The sequence below is a fragment of the Mustela erminea genome, chromosome 3 (genome assembly GCF_009829155.1).
Source record: "Mustela erminea isolate mMusErm1 chromosome 3, mMusErm1.Pri, whole genome shotgun sequence".
Taxonomy (NCBI): domain Eukaryota; kingdom Metazoa; phylum Chordata; class Mammalia; order Carnivora; family Mustelidae; genus Mustela; species Mustela erminea.
In genome coordinates this window covers 60,096,271-60,117,539 of record NC_045616.1, presented here as the reverse complement: position 1 = coordinate 60,117,539, position 21,269 = coordinate 60,096,271, and the positions used below count along the sequence as shown (strand labels likewise).

General features: G+C 36.2%; 1 protein-coding gene across 1 annotated transcript in view; it reads right to left on the bottom strand.

Annotated features, from left to right (window-relative positions):
• HOMER1 (homer scaffold protein 1) overlaps window positions 1-21,269 on the bottom strand; it is a 136,054-nt gene that overhangs the window by 44,710 nt on the left and 70,075 nt on the right. Inside the window, exon 5 of the mRNA XM_032335882.1 lies at window positions 20,916-21,055. Coding sequence (XP_032191773.1) covers window positions 20,916-21,055 — 140 coding nt within the window. The remainder of the gene's footprint in view (window positions 1-20,915; window positions 21,056-21,269) is intronic.

The window sequence follows — 21,269 nt, the reverse complement described above, 5'->3', positions numbered from 1 at the left end:
TCATTATTGGATAACTAAAGAGGCTATCAGTTTGTATAATTTCTGAAGAATTCAAGCAAAGGGGTGCCTGGGTGGCTCAGTGGGTTAAAGCCTCTGCCTTTGGCCCAGGTCATGATCCCGGGGTCCTGGGATCGAGTCCCGCATCCGGCTCTCTGCTCAACTGGGAGCCTGCTTCCCCCCTCTCTCTGCCTGCCTCTGCCTACTTGTGATCTCTGTCTGTCAAATAAATAAATAAAATCTTTAAAAAAAAAAAAAAGATCAAGGAGAACACTTTAAAAAAAAAGAATTCAAGCAAAAAGTGATAAATCAACAGTATTTACTGCCTTTTATGGGTCTAGTATGTTGAGAAGTATAGATGTATATGACATTTTTCTTATCCTCAAAGGAATTTCTACCTTAACTATAGAAAAAAACATCTAATATATAAGCAACCATTAATCAGTCACCAGATCCAATAAATGTTCACTGCACATCTATGCGTCAAGCACCCTATCAGACAACATCAAGAATGAATAAGCATAGCTATTGTTCACAAAAGGCTTACAAGTTAGTGGACGACAATCACCTTGATTTCTTTCTATCCTTTGCTCTTAAAGGTACAAAGTAAACAATATTCTCATTTCTTCCGGCCCTGTCTTTCTCTACCATTTCTTTCCACTGTCATTACCATGACCTCAGAGGAGACCACTAAACACACCTCTCAGTGACTGAAGCCCAAAGCAGATGGCCCTCCCTCTGCCTGGGTGCTCGTTCCTCTCTTTCCTAGGCCACCTTCTCTTCCTTGGAAGGGTAAGTGATGTGTCTCCTCCAGGAGGCCCCTTCTTCTGATCCAACCATACCACCACCTGCCTTCTCCCTCTCCCTTTGATCTTTTCTTTCATAATACTTTTCATACCAGTAATTACACAGTTATTTATGTAATTATTTTTCTTACTCCCCTACTGAAGTTTAAATTCCATGAGAACTGAGACTTTTTTCTTGTTTAATGATTTATCTACAGTGCCTGACAGTCAAATGACAAAATAGAGTAAACCACACTGAGATCTGCTATCAGAGAGTATTTTAGTAGCCGTGGAGAGAGATGGGGCTCTTCGTGGCTTCAGATCACCCACCCATCACGACCATACAGGCTACACATTCCAACTCATAGAGTTCTTCAAGGACAATCTTACCACTTTGTCCTGGCACACAGATAGGCTCAATAAATTTTAGATTTTGAACAAGTGAGTATTAACATGAACCTATATGTGGATAACTGCCAGAAACAGCTGGTATTTCTTAGTTTGACCACTGACTGCTTCTCCGTGTAGCCTATGGTGATCTTACGTAATTAACTTTCAGTGAAATGATTTCTAATCCAGGTGATAATACATGTATATATACACACATATAGAAATACCCCACAAAAATAATTGTGCCTTCCGGGGGCAGCCTCTGGATGTGGTTTTAGAACTCACAGGTTTATAGAACTACTTTTAACTTCATTACCTTCAAGTAAAAGTTAGAATCTATTTCGAAACTATTCAGGGCCTATGACCATATTTTGCAGATTCCTTCAGAAGCTGTTTACAAGTTTCAACTAGCTGCTCCGAAGAAATGACTTTTGTGGTGGGGCGCTCTCTAGATGTCAAGTTGTCAGATCATTATACGCAGGTCTGAGAACTTTCAGGACAAGGATTTAAAATGTTTGTTCATTCCATAAATGTTCTGGAAATATAAAGCTTAGCTTTAAGCAGAATTAATACTGCTTGGCAGCTACTTGGTAAATACCTAAATTGTAATCTTAACTGTCTCACTCTATCAACAGACTAATGAGAAAAGAAAGCATCTAATGTATGTATACACAGTAAACCTACAATACAAATTACTGTACATCGGGCAAATTACAAATTACTCAAATCTAAGATTATCTAAATACTTTCCCTTGCTTGAAGGCTCTATAAGCAAGAATACTATGACAACACACAGCAAGCACACACACTGAATCCTGTCAAGACAGCTGTCAACGTAAGTAACTATAATATCAACATGACCATGTTGACTTAACCTCAATACATAGTATGTTTGCCAATAAATCAAATGCCTACAGACCTACTACTTATCGGTGAATTTCAACCACACAAAGATTCATAAGCTATTTTGTGCCAAATAATAAATAAATTTTGTCAATTACCATCTTTTTCAAGTTTGGTCTCCATATGGAGACTAAAAATTTCTTCAAGATAGATTAGGGAAAGACTGGGACAGAAAAGCCAATGGTTAGAGTCAAATTCTAATTCTTGTGTCTATACATCTAGGAAAAATCTCTAACCTCCTTATATCTCAAGTTTGTTCTCTGAAAAATGGCAAAATTATATCTATTCATCTTCTCATGAGACAACTATAAAAAATAGACAAAAAAATTCACAAAATGGTAGGGCGCCTGGGTGGCTCAGTTGGCTAAGCAACTGTCTTCAGCTTAGGTCAGGATCCTAGAGTCCCAGGATCAAGTCCCACATTGGGCTCCCAGCTCCATGGGGAGTCTGCTTCTCCCTCTGACCTTCTCACCTCCCATGCTCTCTCTCATTGTCTCTCTCTCAAATAAATAAAATCTTTTAAAAAAATTCAAGATGGTAAAGACAAAAGTTTAAAAATATAAATGCACCTAGGCCCTTTAATGAATAAATTTCCATGCATACGAAACCAACTAATCTTTTTTTTTTTTTTTAAGATTTTATATATTTGACAGAGATTACAAGTAGGCAGAGAGGCAGGCAGAGAGAAAGAGGAAGGGAAGCAGGCTCCCTGCTGAGCAGAGAGCCAGATGCGGGGCTCGATCCCAGGACCCTGGGATCATGACCTAAGTGGAAGGCAGAGGCCTTAACCCACTGAGCCACCCAGGTGCCCCAAACCAACTAATCTTTAGAAGAACTAAGAATTGTCCGAAGTGTGTAGCATTCAGAGTTCTGAACTGAAGTAAACGGACTATTACGAGATGATCTCTTTGGAAAGAAAAATGGGTAAAGAACAAAGATGGGGGGCGCCTGGGTGGCTCAGTGGGGGTAAGCCGCTGCCTTCGGCTCAGGTCATGATCTCAGGGTCCTGGGATCGAGCCCCGCATCAGACTCTCTGCTCAGCAGGGAGCCTGCTTCCTCCTCTCTCTCTGCATGCCTCTCTGCCTGCTTGTGATCTCTCTCTGCCAAATAAATAAATAAATAATCTTTAAAAAAAAAAAAGAAAGAACAGAGATGGTTTTCCTCTCAAGTGTTATCGCTGACCTCCAGTGAAGGTGAAGTACTAGGTTTCAAAGTGAGTGACTACAAACAACAAGTTTCTTTCAGTTTACTGTTTATGATTTAATGCTACTAAAATCCATTTCCAAGATTTAATTATCATTACAGATTTCAATCTGTTAAGTCTTGCTATTAGATAGCATTATAGTTAAAAAATGTATTTCACTGCGATATTCCATTCTAGGACATTAGGAGGCTATGGCTATCTCCCGTGCTTATGCTCTAATTTTAAATGAATCTACTACTAAAAAATATTAAATGATGGATCGATCACATATTTTGAATCTGTCGTGCCATCTGGAAGGAAGTTAAATAATTTTAATTATGTGTGCACATGTCACAAAAGCATACTGCTTTTTCCTTGTGTTCTACATAAAGACAGGGATGGTTAATTTGACTTACATAATAGATTCTTTTATGTAGCATAGTAATGTTATCAATTTTTTTAATGATTATAACCTTGGTATGAAAGCTCATACTCAACCACAGATCACAAGAGGACATTTTATTTCCTTGACTAATGGCAATATCATTTAGATAATCAAGAGAAAGGCCTTAGAAATCTTTACTTGCTCTCCTCTTTTACTTCACTGATGAGGAAACCAACTTACAGAGGGGAAGTAATATACCTAAAATGAATACTACTAGTGGCATGGCCAGGAGAACCCAAGTTCACCCCTTTATTTGTGAGATGGATATTAGGGTAAGAATGTGTTTTGCTTCTAGAGACCAATGCAATGATCACAAAACCATTATATTATTTAGATTCCTTCCCTAGAAATTATACTCTCTAGAATTAAATCGGGCTCAGGATGCATTCATTCTCTAAACTGTTTCCATAATAAAATGGGCACTGGTACAAGATAGCCCTTCTAAATTATAAAGATCGGAAAAGTAATACTGTTAAGGTAATGACTAATACTGTTAAATTTCTTCAAATTTCTGAAGCACATGTTCACCAACTTTAATATGTCCTTTCTATGACAGATTGTTTAGAAGAGTACACATATCAGATGCTATCACATTTTTGGACAGCTTTAGAGAAAAAAAAAACCACACTTCCTCTAAAATGTTTTATCAAAAAATAACTTGGGGCAACAGAAACCAGGTTCAGAATGCTCTTTAAAGGAGCTTTTTTTTTTTTTTTTTAAGATTTATTTATTTGAGAGAGAAAGAGAGGTAGAGAGAGAGAATGTGAGCTAGGGGAGAGGGAGAAGGAAAGAGATCTGAAGCATATGCCCTGCTGAGCGTGGAGCCTGATGCAGGGCTCGATCTCAAGACCCTGAAATCATGACCTGAGCTGAAATCACGAGTCAGTCACTTAACCAACTGAGTCACCTATGTGTCCCCGAAGATACTATTTTTATAAATGCTTGTCCATGATATTTTATCAATAATTTCATTATTGCCCTCAAACTAGCATGCTGTTCACATAGGGTTTTTCTCATTATTCTGAGGTTAGAATTTCCAAAAATTATTCTTGCTGCAGTAATCAAACAGGTGAGCACGAAATGAGATAAAGAATAATACACTATACACAATGGATCAGTATTATGCTATAAACCAGTTTATACCTTTCATGTTGATATGAATGCATGCACAAAACTCTTAAGTGAGGACAAATTATGAAACTATTAAAAGAGGGAGCAATTACAGGGACAAATTGAGTTAGCCAAAGAAAAGCCCCTTGATAGTTCCCACCTGTACTGAAGTTATATAATAAACAACATGAATGAACTCTGTGGTACATATAACATTAGGGGGCAGACCAGTAAAGAGAAATATGCAAGGCTCATCTAAAGCTATTCCATTTTGAAAAAGAGAGCCATATAAAAATACAGCATTGTGATGTCAAATGCTTTCTTGATCCCTACATACTTAACCTAGAACTATATATCATATCCATTCTCCTTTTTATAGCATATAGAATGAGTTACCACATTATTTAAGTAATATGGTAATTTAGAAAATATTTTCTAAATCAGGCTCTCTACTTAGCAGGGAGCCTGCTTGCTTCTCCCTCTCCCTCTGCCTGCTGCGCTGCCTACTTGTGATCCCTGTCTCTCTTTATCTGTGTCAAAGGAATAAATAAAATCTTTAAAAAACAAACAAATACAGATTATAAGCCTGAATCCCTAAACTTACTTCATCTTTTTATACTATGATAGTGAGAACAAAGCAAAAGCAGACATTTGATAGCAATAAGGCCTCACTCTGGGAGCCATTATCTGATAATGAGTGCGCCCTAAGTTCTGCTTGCAAAAAGCCAGTTGAACCCTGCCCTGGAAGGAGCCCTCCACCCTTCCCCTATGATAGATAGGTGACAAAAACCTGATTGAATGACAGGCACAGGGAGGGTTAATCAGATTGAAACTGCCCACCAACAAGCCCATAAAAACTCCTAGACTTAGAAACTCCGGTGGCAACGCCTTCAGGTCCCCTCCCTCTTTGGGTCCTTTATACTATCACTTTGCTATCACTCAATAAATCTTGATTTGCTGCCACCCCCCCCCCAAATTGGGTTGATTTATGTCAAACAGAAAATACTATGTAATTACTTTGTTATGTTCATATGTTATGAAAATAAAATTGTACAAATGAAATCAAATTCTGCAGGCTATCAAGAATTTTCCAGGGCGCCTGGGTAGCTCAGTCAATTAAGCAGCTGCCTTTAGCACATGTCCCGACCCCAGGGTTCTAGGGTCTGGGCTTCCTGCTCAGTGGGGAGTCTGCTTCTTCCTCTCCCTCTGCCTGCCGCTTTGCCTACTTGTACTCTCTCTCCCTCTATGTCAAACAAATATATAAAATCTCAAAAAAAAAAAAAAAGAATTTTCTATGCATGAATTTTACCTCATTTTCCTTTATGCAAATTTTCTTTCAGACCCTAATGCTGTCATATGGAGCAAGTGCTTATCAAACTTCTATTACCACAATAATCCTGTTTCTAATCAAAGTATTAGTAAGATTTCACCTCTAACTAGTAACACAAGAGTTTTACTCAGCTTTTACCAAGATCTAAATTCTGGGCATCTGTATATGCTTAAAACTTGTTTCAAGATCTTCACTTTTTTTTCTTTAATTTGTATCTATTTCATTGTAGTTTTCATTTTCACTAGAATTTAATGAATTGGGTTACCATTTTTCTAAGAGGTGTGAATAATTAAATCTCGATTAAATAAAAGGGGAAACCAGACACTTACTTTAGCTTTTTCTTTAATTGTAATTATATAAAAGGTCCTTATTAAAAAAATCAGTGCAAAAAAAAAATCAGTGCAATGTTTCATGCATTTAAATTATTTATACAAAGATGTTCATTGATAAATCAGTTACAACTTCATTATCTTACTTCCAATTGAATATACCTAATATCCATTCATAGCTATAACGAAGCACTTGTAAATTTAAAAATAAGCAAAATCTCATGATTATAGAAACTACTAACAGTCAAAAGTTATTAATTCTACACTTTTCTTAGGAACATTTAAATTTTGCCTCACAACATCCCTGTGAGGTGGGAGGTGTTCTCATACATGACAACAAATGGACCAAGATGTGAGTATCAGATTACATGTAGGAAAACGGGTACATTATGTCTTAAAGGAAATGTCATGTATAAACAGCACGAAATGATTTGGTTATTTCCCAGTATTTTTTATCAGGAATAATAGCTATTTTGATTCTCAAGAAATAGGAATTTTTCTTCATGAAGGGCTTTTAAGTCTTCTGAAATTAAGTGGAACAAAGTCCAGGCATACGTTGGAGATACTGACGGTTCGGTTCAAGACCACCATAATAAAGTGGATATCACAATCAAGTGAGGCAAGTTAGTTTTTTGGTGCCCCAGGGTATATAAAAGTTATGTTCACACTATACTGTAGTGTGCTCAGTGTGCAACAGCATTATGTCTAAAAAAATGAACGTATTTCAATTTAAAAATACTGTATTGCTAAAAAATGTTAACCATCATTGGAGCTTTCAGCTTCTGTAATCCTTTTTCCTGGTTGAGGGTCTTGCCTCGATGTTGATGACTGCTGACTGATCAGACTGCTGAAGGCTGGAGTGGTGGTGGCAAGTTCTTAAAATGAGGTAACAATGAAGTTTGCTGCAGTGACTGACTCTTCCTTTCGCCAACAAATTCTGTCACGTGTGATGCCATTTGATAGCATTTTCCTCACAGAACTTCTTTTAAAATTGGGAGTCAGTCCTCTCAAACCCTGCTGCTGTTTTACCATCTAAGTTTATGTGATAGCCTAAATCATTTTTTGTCACTTTAATAATCTTCATAGCATCTTCTCCAGAAGTAGATTCCATCTCAAGAAATCACTTTCTTTCTTTTTTTTTTTTTAATTTATTTATTTGACAAACAGAGATCACAAGTAGGCAGAGAGGCAGGCTGTGAGAGAGGGGGAGGCAGGCTCCCTGCTGAGCAGAGAGCCCGATGCAGGGCTCAATCCCAGGATGCTGGGATCATGACCTGAGCCAAAGGCAGAGGCTTTAATTCACTGAGCCACCCAGGTGCCCCAAGAAATCACTTTCTTTGCTCGTCCATAAGAATCAACTCCTCATCCGTTAAAATCTGATGAGATTGCAGCAATTCAAATATAATAATGATGAAAAGTTTGAAATATTGTGAGAATTACCAAAATATGACAGAGACATGAAGTGAGCAAATGCTCTTGGAAAAATGGTGCCAATAGACTTGTTCAATTAGGGCTGTCACAGACCTTCAATATGTAAGAAACACATTATCCAGTAAGTGCACTAAAGTGAAGCACAACAAAAGGTATGCCTGTGCAACAGCATTCTGCTGAAGGAACAAACATTTCTTTCTTCTGCTACATGGAGATACCTTAAAACACTATCTAGGAATAAAAAGGAATTCTAACAGTGAATTATCTTCTTTAAAAGTTCTACTTCTTTGGACTCTTCAAAGGTGAACTGTGAAGACTGGGTAATTTACAATTGTCATGTTTCTTCCATGTTAGTTACTCTCTCTCAGTCACGCAGTATTTGCATCCTTTCTTTTAGAACAAATTGCTGATCCTCTTCTTCTACAGGAAACGGTGACTCTGCTAAGTTCCAAAACTTAAAGATGGCCACAGAAATCATCAGACGGCCAAGGAAAACAGGCTCTTTTCGCAGAAGAAGAAAAAATCCAATTTGGGAAAACTGATCTTTTCTGATTTTACAAAAAAACGATTCAGCAAGTATCAGAACTTATAGAAGTAAGGCAGCTTTTCCACAAAAAGAAAAAAATGTTCAAAGCAGAGTTTTTTTGTTTGTTTTATTTTGGTTAGAAGTAGGGAAAAGGGAAAGGAGTCTATTTAGGTATGTAATTTTTCTTCCTTAGCATTTCTGCCCAAGATATATCTCTCTCTCCAAAAAACCCAGAATGTGATAAATTATGTCTAATATTAGTTGACAGCTTGGCACCTGGGAGGTCCCGTGGGTGGCAAGACTATTAAGACAAAAACTTGTTTCGGAAACGGATGATAGAAAGACGATAGAACTTCCAGTACCATGCTGAATAGAAGGGACAAGAGTGGACATTCTTGTCTTTTTCTTTCTCTTAGCAGGGAAGCTTTAAGTCTTTTACATTAGTTGGGGGTTTTTCATAGATGTTCTTTATATTCTTAGTTTTTTGATGGTTTTTCCCATTGGTACTCTAATTGGTTAGTGATTTGCTCCCCTCATTTGGTTTTAGAAATCTGTGCTTTGACAAATACAGAAATATGTTTTCGATTTTTTTTTAAATTTTATTTATTTATTTGACAGAGATCATAAGTAGGCAGAGAGGCAGGCAGAGAGAGAGAGGAGGAAGCAGTCTCCCCACTGAGCAGAGAGCCCGACGCGGGGCTCGATCCCAGGACCCTGGGATTATGACCTGAGCCAAAGGCAGAGGCTTTAACCCACTGAGCCACCGAGGCGCCCCCAGAAATATGTTTTCTTTATTTTTACTTCTTCAAGGGCAACTGTCTATTTTAAAGGATAAAAGAACTGACTGAGAGGAAGAATTCTTTTATAAACTGTCGCTATTTTTTTGAAAGACATTTTTATTTATTTGACAGAGAGAGAGAGAAAGAGAGAGAGAGCGCACAAGCAGGGAGAGTGGCAGGCAGAGGGAGAAGGAGAGGCAGGCTCCCCACAGAGCAGGGAGCCTGATGTGGGGGCTCCATCCCAGGAGCCTGGGATCATGATCCCAGCTGGAGGCAGTCGCTTAACCAACTGAGCCACCCAGGCTCCCTGTCACTATTTTTTTTTTAAAGCACATCTCTAGGCCTTAGTTTTCCTATCTAAAATTATGAAACCCGGGACACCTGGATGGCTCAGTCAGTCAAGTTTCTGCCTTCCGCTCAGGTCACGATCCCAAGGGTCCTGGAACTGAGCCCCACATTGGGCTCCCTGCTCAGCAGGGGAATTTGTTTCTCCCTCTCCCTTCCCCTGCTCATGCTCTCTTGCTCACTCTCCCTCTGAAGAAAGAAAGAAAGAAAGAAAGAAAGAAAGAAAGAAAGAAAGAAAGAAAGAAAGAAAACAAGCAATGCATATAACAGCATCAAAAATAAAATACTTAAGAATACATTTAACTAAAGAAGAATAAAACTTACATTCTGAAAAGTAAATAACACTATTTAAAGAAATTGAAGAGCTCAATAAATGTGAAAATATCCCACGTTCACTGATTGATAGACTTATCATTGATAAGATGGCCACCAAAATTGTTCCACAGATTCAATGCAATCCCTACCAGACAATGGGCTTCTTTGCAGAAATTCACAGGCTGATCCTAAAATTTATGTAGAAATTCTAGGGACTCAATATAGTTGCAACAATCTTGAAAAGGAAGAATGAAGGTGGAGGACCCAAATTTCCATTTGAAAACATACTACACAAAGCTACAATCATGAAGACGTTGTGGTAGCAGCATAGATAAGAGATCAGGGTGTTAGACTTGAGATTTCTGAAATAAACCCTCACATGTACACAGTCAACTGATTTTTGAAAGGGGTGTCAAGACAATTCAGTAAGAAAAGAATGGTCTGTCCAACAAAATGTGCTGGGACAACTGGAAATCCACAGGTTAAAGAATTAAGTTGGGACTCTATCTCACAATGCATGTAGAAATTAACTCAAAATGGATGAGACCTAAAGGTAAGAGTTCAGATACTCAGAAGAAACACATATGTAAATCTTTGCGACCTTGAATTAAGCAATGATTTCTTAGATATGACACCAAAACCATAAGAAACAAAGGGGAAAAAATAGATAAATTAGACTTAATTAAAATTTAAAACGTTTGTATTGCAAAGGACACTACCAAAAGGTGAAAAGACAATCTACAGAACTGGAAAGAACATTTACAAATCATTATCTGATAAGGAGTTTATATATTCAGAATACATAAAGAATTCCAACCCAACAATAAAGAGACAAACAACCCAATTAAAAATGGATAAAGGATCTGAGTAGCCATCCAAACTTTTTTTGGCAAGACAAAATTTTCCACCACCCAAAAAACATATACAAGTGGCCAAAAAGCATATGAAAAGATGCTCGACAACATTTGCCATCAGGGAAATATGTGTAAATTGAAACCACAAGCCCAAATACCTACTAAGATGGCCATAATAAAAACGATAATAAAAAGTTCTGATCATGTGAAGAGACAGGAACCCTTACACACTGCTGGTGGGAAAGTAAAATAGTGCAGCTGCTCTCAAAAACACAGTATGGCGCTCCTCTAAAGGTTAAACATCAAATTACCATATGATCCAGCAATTCTGCTCCTAGGATAGACATGGAGAACTGAAAACATGAATCACACAAAAACCTGTACCCGAATATTCACAGCAGCATTATTCATAACAATGGTGGAAATTTCAAAAAGTGGAAACAACACAAATGTCTATCAACTAGTGAGTGGAATAACAAAATGCAGGATATATCCACACAATGGAATATCATCCAGCAATAGACGGAAATGAAGTACTGATACATTCTGTAGTGTGGATGAACCCTGAAAAGTCATGCCAAGTGAAAGAACTGTCATTAAAGGCCACGTATTATATGACGCCATTTATAAAAAGTGTCCAGAACAGGCAAATCTAGAGACAGAAAGCTAAGTGATTGCCTCAGACTGAGGTAAAGGGGAGTGTGTGAAAGGAAAAAAGAAATTGTTAACAGGTACATGATTTGGGGGCAGGTGAGGAAAATGTTTTAAAATGGATTGTGGTGTTGGTTGCACAACTTTATAAATATACCCCAATGCCCCTGAACTGTACACTTTAAATAGGTGAGTTAATTAACATGTGAAACACATCTCAATAAAGCAGTTACTAAAATTATTAATGGGAATATCAACAGCTAAGTGGATGCTATGGGAATTAAAAAGGTAAACTAATTATTCTTCATATTGATAGCTTTGTTGACCCTGTCCAGTATATACTTTTGTTGCTAACGATCAAGATGAACCAACTTATTTACCTCTTTCTGTCATCTCAGTAATGGTATCTCATTTATTTGTTCAACAAATTTATTTATTATCTATTACATTTCTAAATGGCTTGAAATCATACTGGATACCAAGAAATCCAAGTCAATAAGACTTACTTCATAAGCTAAGAAGAATCTAGTAAGGGAGTTTAGTTAGTAGTGGTAAATATATGTTGAACAATGACAAAAATCTGGATGAAAATATCCTGAAGTATGATACAGAAAACAAAACCTCTTGGAGTTTAGTAGAAGGAGCATTGCCTCAGCCAGGAGGAACCCTAAAGAAAAATGCCTTTGGAGATCTCTCTGTTCTAATCTAACCATTAACAAATACTGATGCTGAATACCTCACATCTTCCCTGTACTTGCTTATACTTCTGTAAAATGAAATGGACGGACTATGTAATACAAAGAAAGTTTCTTCTACCTCCAAAGTTCTACTATCCATGTTTAAACGTCAATTTAGGCCAGAGTCATAAAAATGAACTATTTTCTCTACACTGGATATATGACCAAGCTAAACTCAGTGGAAAATGGCAAACTGATGGAAGATAAATGAAAATAAAATGTACATTTATTCAAAGATCTTTTTTTTAATTTGAAAGAGAGACAGTGAGAGAGGGAATGCAAGCAGGGAGAATGGGAGAAAGAGAAGTGGGACTCGGTCCCAGGACCCTGGTATTGTGACCTGAGCCCAAGACAGACACCTAATGACTGAGCTACCCAGGCACCCCAAAATGTACATTTATTTCAATTGGTTAGTCACATCTATATTTTTTATCCCTACAAGGAAGGTGTAATCCCTGGAGCATGACTACTTTCAATACATTTCAGTGTATTAATTGTCAGCGTATTTCCATGTGAAATGTGTTATCTCATGAAGCAAGAGTTGGCCCAATCTTTACTTCTGTCAAATGTACGTAGTACAATTCTCAATTTTAAAAAATCAATAGTCTTTAAATTCACTTCTTTGAGTCAAATAATAAGTACTTGTGTTGACCTTTTAAGAGATGAAATTTTTAAAAACATATTTTGGTTATAATTGGTTTTAAAAACAATATAAGTATTGTCTAACTTCACAGAAAATATATCATTGAATCACTCTGCATTGCTTTTTAAATAAAAAGAAAAAATATCAAAAGGACAAAAAATTATTCTATTACAATGAAAATGTACATTTTAGCATCTCTAACATTATTCAAGTACTTAAGAACACTATTAGCACGGTATCTTCAAAATTTCTTCATACAAACTAGGAAATTTTGAAGAAAATTAGACTAAGTCAATTGAACGCAAGACTTCAATTTATTAAGAGTGACTGAATTTCGAAGATTATAACTAGTATTATATTTTAGCTTCAAGGTCTTATGAACCTATAGGCATTACTTTAGCTGACTCGAGCACTGTATCATGGGTATTCAATGCATGTACTCGATTTCTGTGAGGGAAATTTTTCATTCACTGGTTTACTGACTGCCTATGATGCAAAGCACCAGGAATACAAATAAATAAAACACAACCCTTGCCCCTGGTGACACTGCTAAGTTAATTTTTAACTTCCATACGTAAATCAGGAGTTAATAGGAATTTAACAGAGGAGGACACGTGTGGGAATGAGAGTAAGTTTAGAGGCAAAGGTGCTAGAGGTTAAAGGATATACAGGGGTTGACCAGTTGGTGGCCCAGTTACAGGCAGAAGTGGATGGGAAGAAATATAGAATGTGGGTACACAGCCAGTGCAAAGAGAAGGGAGAAAATTCCAAAAACAAGGAAGCAAAGAAAGACTTGCAGATGAGAAAGCACAGTTGCTTGATTATATGTGGAGAACTACAAGCAATTTGGAGCAACTGCTTTAGAAGCACAAGGTGACAAAGCTGGGAAGGCCTCATTTGATGACCATGGAATGGTCTATGTATACCATGCCACAGAAATTGTGTGATTTTTGTATTTGAGAGAAAACACCTGTCAGAGTAATATCCAGGATTCATCTGCCCATATATCCTCCCAAATACCTCCACCAGGAGTTAATAAGGTCATTACAACAATGAACATTACTAACTAGAATATGTTTAAAATCCTTACCTTGGGCTAAACTATATGTAAATCAGAGTTTCCTTTTGAAAGTCTAGATTAGAAACAAGATGGGTCCTGTAGGCCCCTCCCTCTGTATGGCCTTATTTTAAAAAAACCTTAGCATCTTCATTTTTCTTTGAAGCTTTTTTTTTTTTAACTTATTTGACAGAGCGACAGAGAGAGAGGACAAGTAGCAGAGTGGCAGGCAGAGGGAGAGGGAGAAGTAGGCTCTCCACTGAGCAGGGGGCCTTATTTGGGGTTGAGGCCCAGCATCCCAGGATCATGACCTGAGCCAAAGGCAGATGCTTAACTGACTGAGCCATCCAGGTGCCCCAAAACTTTTTTTTTCTTTAAGATTTTATTTTTGACAGAGAGAGACAGTGAGAGAGGGAACACAAGGAAGGGGAAGAGGGAGAAGCAGGCTTCCTGCCAAGCAGGGAGCCTGATGTGGGGCTGAATTCCAGAACACTGGGATCATGACCTGAGGTGAAGGCAGACGCTTAAAAACTAAGCCCCCAAGGCACCCCATCCCAAAACTTTAGCATCTTCAGATGAACCTTGCATACTTTGCTTTACCACAGACCTCACTATTCTTTGCTGACATACATACCACGAATGTACATGGCTTATTTGACCTTTGTCTACGTTCACATCTTGATCTTGTCCCTTACTTCTCTAATAAGAGAAAAGATGGGAATCCAAATTCAAAGGAAGAACATTTTCCTTTAAGTCTTAGAACAGATCTATATATCACACACCTCCCTTCCAATAGACTACCCACTTTTAAAAACAGAAAGGAAATGATAAAAAAGAATTTTAAAAGCCCTCTACAGGGAAGAGATCATAATTAATCTAGGATCAATCTGTCCCATTATGAATGACCACATGTCTAACTCCAACTAGTCATTTTGAAAAGAGAAGCTGACAATCACTGGGGATGGACTGGTAAACATTCTTTCTCATAATTCCACTGGTAAGGCAGAGAGGGAGAAGGAGAAAGGACCAATCCCTAACAGCAGGAAGTTAGTAATGTCTTTATCTTATATGAATAGCATTTTTCTTCTTGCAAATAACCTTTATTACTTGGTAACACCTGAAAACATGCTTCAGCGAATTTATACATTTTCTTCAAAATATTGTATAAGACATTAGAAGGGAATAAAGATAATTTTTTTTTAAAAGATCTTATTTATCTGACAGACAGAGATCACAAGCAGGCAGAGAGGGAGGGGGAAAGCAGGCTCCCTACCGAGCAGAGAGCAGGATGTGGGGCTCAATCCCAGGACCCTGGGGTTGCGACTTAAGCCGAAGGCAGAGGCTTCAACCCACTGAGCCACCCAGGCACCCCAAAGATTAATTTTTTAAAAAATTCAGGCAGGATAGGAAATGTAAGTATACTCATTTAGAAAGGTAAAGGAAACATTCCCAGTCCCTATATTCTATTTTTTAATTGCATCTTATTTGAAAATACATAAATTGCTTCTTACCTCCCAGAGAAACTGTGTGTATTATGAAATTACTATAGCACTTCTTATAAAATGCTATCTGTTCACAATTATGGTAAAGGAAATTCTGACATCTCTAAATTGTTATACTATAATCTCTCATAATCTGTCTTGCCCTTCAAGTTAATTTTTAAAAAACCTAATCTAATTTTTGAGGTTCAATGGTGGGAGAATTATAATACTTAAGTCATTTGTAACTATAACAGTAAGGAGAATTCTTTTTTTTTTTTTTTAAAGATTTTATTTATTTATTTGACAGGCAGAGATCACAAGTAGGCAGAGAGGCAGGCAGAGAGAGAGAGGAGGCTCCCCGCTGAGCAGAGAGCCCGATGCGGGGCTCGATCCCAGGACTCTGGGATCATGACCTGAGCCAAAGGCCGAGGCTTTAACCCACTGAGCCACCCAGGCGCCCCAGTAAGGAGAATTCTACAACTTAAATTTTTCATCTGCAATTGTATTAATGATAAATCACTTCTTGAGAAATCAAGTCCCAATTTTACAGATAAAAATTTTTTTCATACAAAAGTTAGCCACAGAGATTATTTCTATTGTAGTTCCTAACTATGATCTTGTAAATTTTGCCCACTATTGACAAAAATGGGAGACAGAAGGCATAGCTGTGGAAAGTATAGTACCCATAGCTCTGAACATTCACTTTTTTGTTACTTGTATCATCTTTCAAGTATATACAAATGGTATTTAATTCAAAATAAAGCACTTTTGAAAAAATTTTAATATGTAACTGGAACAGTATATAAATTTTCTAATGAAATTTAGTTTTTGAAACTGTATCCAAATCCCTAATCAGTTTTACTTTTTTAATTTATTTTTTTAATTTTTAAAAAAGATTTTATTTATTTGACAGAGACATAGCAAGAGAGGGAGCACAAGCAAAAGGAGTGGGAGAGGGAGAAGCAGGGTTCCCAATGGGCAGGTAGCCTGATGCTGGGCTTGATCCCAGGAAACTGGGAGCCAGGAAACTGGGAACCGAAGGCAGAGAAGGCAGATGCTTAATGACTGAGCCACCCAGGCACAAGCCCCTCCCCACCCCACATCAGTTTTAAAGCAGTAACTTTCTGAAGCTCTAAATAGGGAGAAATTACTCTATTAAATAGAACTGAAGTGAACCCACCCAGATTTCATAAATTTAAGTAAAACTGTGGTTATACTGGTTTAAAGCAAAATCAATATGCTAAAGAGTAACATTTGTACATATATCCTTTAATGAATCTGTTGGAAACACACAAAGTGGCAGAAAAATCTCTTTAACAGAAGAGAAGGTACATGCAGTACCCCCAAAATGTGTACATACTAGCAGCACCATAAGAATTTACTACCTAAACATTAAAAGAATTTAAATATAATCAGTGCTTAAAAGAGCATATTTTCCATTAATATAATCAATCTGTTATTAAAATTTGTCAGTACAAAAATAGCTTGGCAAACTACTAATGTATATACACTAGGTTCTGGACTCTCAGAAATATGGTAACAGCAGTTAGTTATCAATCTACTACTATATATGTGGGGAGCACAAATTCACAATGAACAAGATAAAAGGCTTTAGTTTTCAGTATTACATTCTAAAAGCACCGGGAAACTGTAAAATTAACTATTTCCAAGAGAATTTTAGATAGCTTTAAACCTTAAAAAAACAAAGCCTAGAATTTATTTTTAAGAACAAGTAATTCCCAGAATTCCATACAGCTGATGCTATGAAGCAAACAGTAACTCCCTAGAATGAGAAAACAAAACCTTCCCCCATTTGTATATACTGGTCTATTAGTATATAGTTACTGTATTTAGTGCATAGCTAACCTAAGATTAAGGTCTTAAAAGATGCCCTGAACACTTCAGTGGATCAGTATATACCTGTTCAGTCCCAAAATGATTTTTACTATTTCAGTTAAAAAGTAATTTTTTTAAAGAAAATATAGCAACTTAGGTAAAAGGTAATGCCATTTCCCCAAAGAAATTAGTAAACATTTTTATCCTCACTAACTCCCTCTTTTACATACCTCTAAACTTTAAAAAGTATTTAAGTAAGTATACTAAAAACATATTAATTTATTGAAACTTACTCAATTAGAATGTTTTTGCATAGCTATGGTAAGGACATAAAAACAGCACTTCACTAAGGAGTACTGAATAGTCAATACATTCTAAACTTTAGTTAAGCAGTATAATTAAAAATCAAAGAAAAGAGTAAATAATTCAAGGTAATCTTGTAATGCCACTGAGATAGAATATAAAAAGCTGTAGTACCTTAGTTAATAGGTTTTAAAAAGCTCAAAGGTAATTTTATTTTTTTTTTTAAAGATTTTATTTATTTATTTGACAGAGAGAAATCACAAGTAGATGGAGAGGCAGGCAGAGAGAGAGAGAGGGAAGCAGGCTCCCTGCCGAGCAGAGAGCCCGATGTGGGACTCGATCCCAGGACCCTGAGATCATGACCTGAGCCGAAGGCAGCGGCTTAACCCACTAAGCCACGCAGGCGCCCCTCAAAGGTAATTTTAAAAAGTATTTGTGGATGAAATTACATGTCTGGGATTTGCTTTCAAAATAACAGAAAAGCGGGAGAGTGGGCAGAGTTGTAGAAATAAAACTGGCCATTTTTTCCTAACTCTTGAAGCTGCGTATGTGCTCATGGGAGTCTGTCATAGTATTCTCTCATATATATTTGAAAGTCTATTTAAGTTTAAAGAGTAAAAAAAAAAACTTGCTTATGTCTATAAAGCTAGTACTTTTTATTTATTTATTATTTAATTTTTTATTTTTTATAAACACTTTTTAAAAAGTACGTAAAACTAACAGAGTAAAGAACCAACTATAACGTGATTGAAATCAAGGCCTTCTTTTCGTATGTGAATTAATGAATTCATGAGATTTAGACACACGGTTTGAATTTTAAGAGCAGAAATTTGCTTGCTAAGTGCAATTACTCCGATCAACTCTTAATGAATTTGACTGACTGGGTCATTCTTCTCCATATCCTTCCTTCACACAAACACAACACATAGATATTCTAGTGACTTTGCTCAACCAGAATAGAGAAATGGTGGCAGAATTTATTTTTTTTGTTCATCCTTTTCTGTTGAAATAAGTACTAAGGAAGAAGGCAAAATAGTCTACAAAAAAACCTTTAAAAACACAGACTTTGTCTTCCGTTGCCATTAAAAAAAAAAAAAGTGTATCAAGTTTAAACACAAGTTTCAGATTTAAATAAAAATTATTTTAATATTCTTGCTGTTTCTCATTCATGAAACACTGATCTTATTTCTATAGAGTCCTCTTAAGATAGGAAGTTATTAATTTCCTGACACTACAATGTACTTCTTGTGCTGGGAATAATTTGACTAAAATGCACTCTTAACTAACTGGCAGTATCTACTGGGGTCAAAAGGTGAGCTGCAGTCTGCCCAGTTTTTACTAACCAACTATGTGAACAGGACAACTCACCTCCTGTGTCTCCTCATGTGTCGAAGGCATACGTTTTCAAACTTGACATTTTTTATACTATAATCCAGCATGCACACACAAATCTATGTATTACTGAATGAAATGAAGTTCCTATCCCTAATGTGATTTTACTCTGATGTTTCCTATTTTATGTTTCATTTTTCAGAATGAAATTCAGATAAACTAAATTGGTTTCAAACTACCAGTTTGGAAGATCCTGGATTATACCATCTTTGAGGTCTCTTCTGTTATTTGGGGATTCTAACATGGGCTATAAAACACTAAATCTATCTCAGGTGGAAATCAAAACTAGTTCAGAAAAAGAGTCTTTTGAAATCTCCAAAGCTAAGGTTTTTTTTAAGAGTACAACAAGAAAACTTTGAGATTGTGTAATACCTTTAACATAATTAAAAGCTTAAAATGACCTGTTCAACTTTTTCAGAACTCAAGTATCTATACATTCTAGTAGTCAAAGATGCTGTACCTTCAAATCAAAGTTAAGTAACTCCTATTAGAATCCTAGGGACAAAGAACATCAATAGAAAATGACTAGTCCCATTTAATAACTCCAAATACCAAGGATTAGCAAAACAGCAAACATTCAGAGAACTTTAGGTGTATAAAATAAACTTGAAGTAGCTTTTATAAGTGTTAAATACAAAAATTCTTATTTCCAAATGATATAGTATTCAATGCACATGGCTCGTTTAAATGTTAGCTAAAGAAATCACATTTATAATTATGTTCAGTGCATTTACATCTTTTAAATAGGTATGTTAAATTTAACAGGAATAAAATTTTTCCTTCCCTCAACGTACTTTTTAAAAACTACATACTAATCACATTGCTCTTCAATTGTAGTTGTATTCAAAAACCTGTATGTTTTACTTATTGATGGGAATATAGTCTTCAGAGGAACTAATAAATTTTTTATGTGTCCAGTTATTTTGGTAGCAACAGAAAAGAGAAATACGCTTACCCTGCAATAGTTAAAGCATGATGCCCGAGATAATTCTAAGATAGGTCTACTGTTATATGCAAAATTATTAGCATTTTTAGGAACAAACTTGTAATAGTCCTTCAGTCAAAAAGTTTTTCTAACACATTCCTTAAAAAACCCCTAACTAAGTGCTTCTTCCTCAGGCTGATCATGTGGTTTCCCAATGTTAGTCTCTAGTATGTATAATCTATGCTGCCCCTATTATTCAACAAATTCAATCCAAGTTAGAATTCTCATGAATTAAGAGTCTGGAATATCTCACTTCACAGGTATTCTGAATATGCTAAAGAATTTGATGTTTTAAAAACTGGTCCTCAAAAGAGATGTTCAACACAGGAAAACTATTAAATTTTAGTTAAAACTACTAGTCAAAAGTTTCCAAAGAAGGATAAAAATTAACTTTAAGACAATGACTGATAGGTATTTGTTTATATTTGCAATGCTGCAGTTCCAAAGACCAGCATTCAAAAAATTATACAGTATGGCAAATAATTACTGTAACTGGTTTAGAACACATTTAAGATAAATTATACCTTTCTGAAGTATCAAATTCTTTTAAAGTTCAGAAGTACCTGAAGATTTATCCCCAGTTAATTGGTATAAAACACTAAATCTGACATTAACATTAATATAGGTTACAACAATACCTTGTTTCCTTCTGTGAAATCCTATGATGAGATCACCTCTAAGAGTACAGTAGAGCTTAATTTTAGAGTAGTAAGCCAATTAAAAATAAATTATAATCCTCAAGAACACAGATGAAAGAGGAAACCAGGTTAACAAACAGGAATTTTGGGGGCTGTGTTAAAAAAGCAAGTAGGAAAGATTTACGATGATATATTGTTTCACTGAAAATTGATTTGTACTGCAACTAACTCAGGAAACTTGTTCTACATAAAGGAAACATTCATTCTAGTCCATCTAGGCATCTATAAACTAAAAATTCTTTAAAAGCCTTTCTGAGGTTAACAGAAATAGCTTAAAAAAAAAAAAAAAAAAAAAAGACTGACCTGAAATTTTCATTCAAGTTTGTAACTCTGCAAGATTTATCTGAAACCAAGTAAGTTTCCGTATTTACACATTTTACTTAATCATGATGGTTGAATTGAATCTGTACCTATGTGAAAATGGCAATGCATTCTGAGTTGGTTCAGCCCTTGGCTCTGAGTTCTGTGTCACATCAGGTGTTCTTTCATCATCTGTTCCATTGATACTTTCTGGTGTTAAAGGAGACTGAAGATCCCCGCCTGCTGATTCCTTTAAAAAAAGGAGGGGGGGGAGGTAAGGGATAAAAGTGTTACTATACTTTTGTTAAAATATACAAGATAATCTTAAAGTTAAAAGTGACTCCAACGTATGCTTACTTACAAACTATAGTTCCATTGAAATTTGAGTCAAAGAGGTAAAAAAATAAAATTTAAAGAAGAAATAATTTTTTAAAGCAAAGCAACTCATAAGAAAATGACCTGCA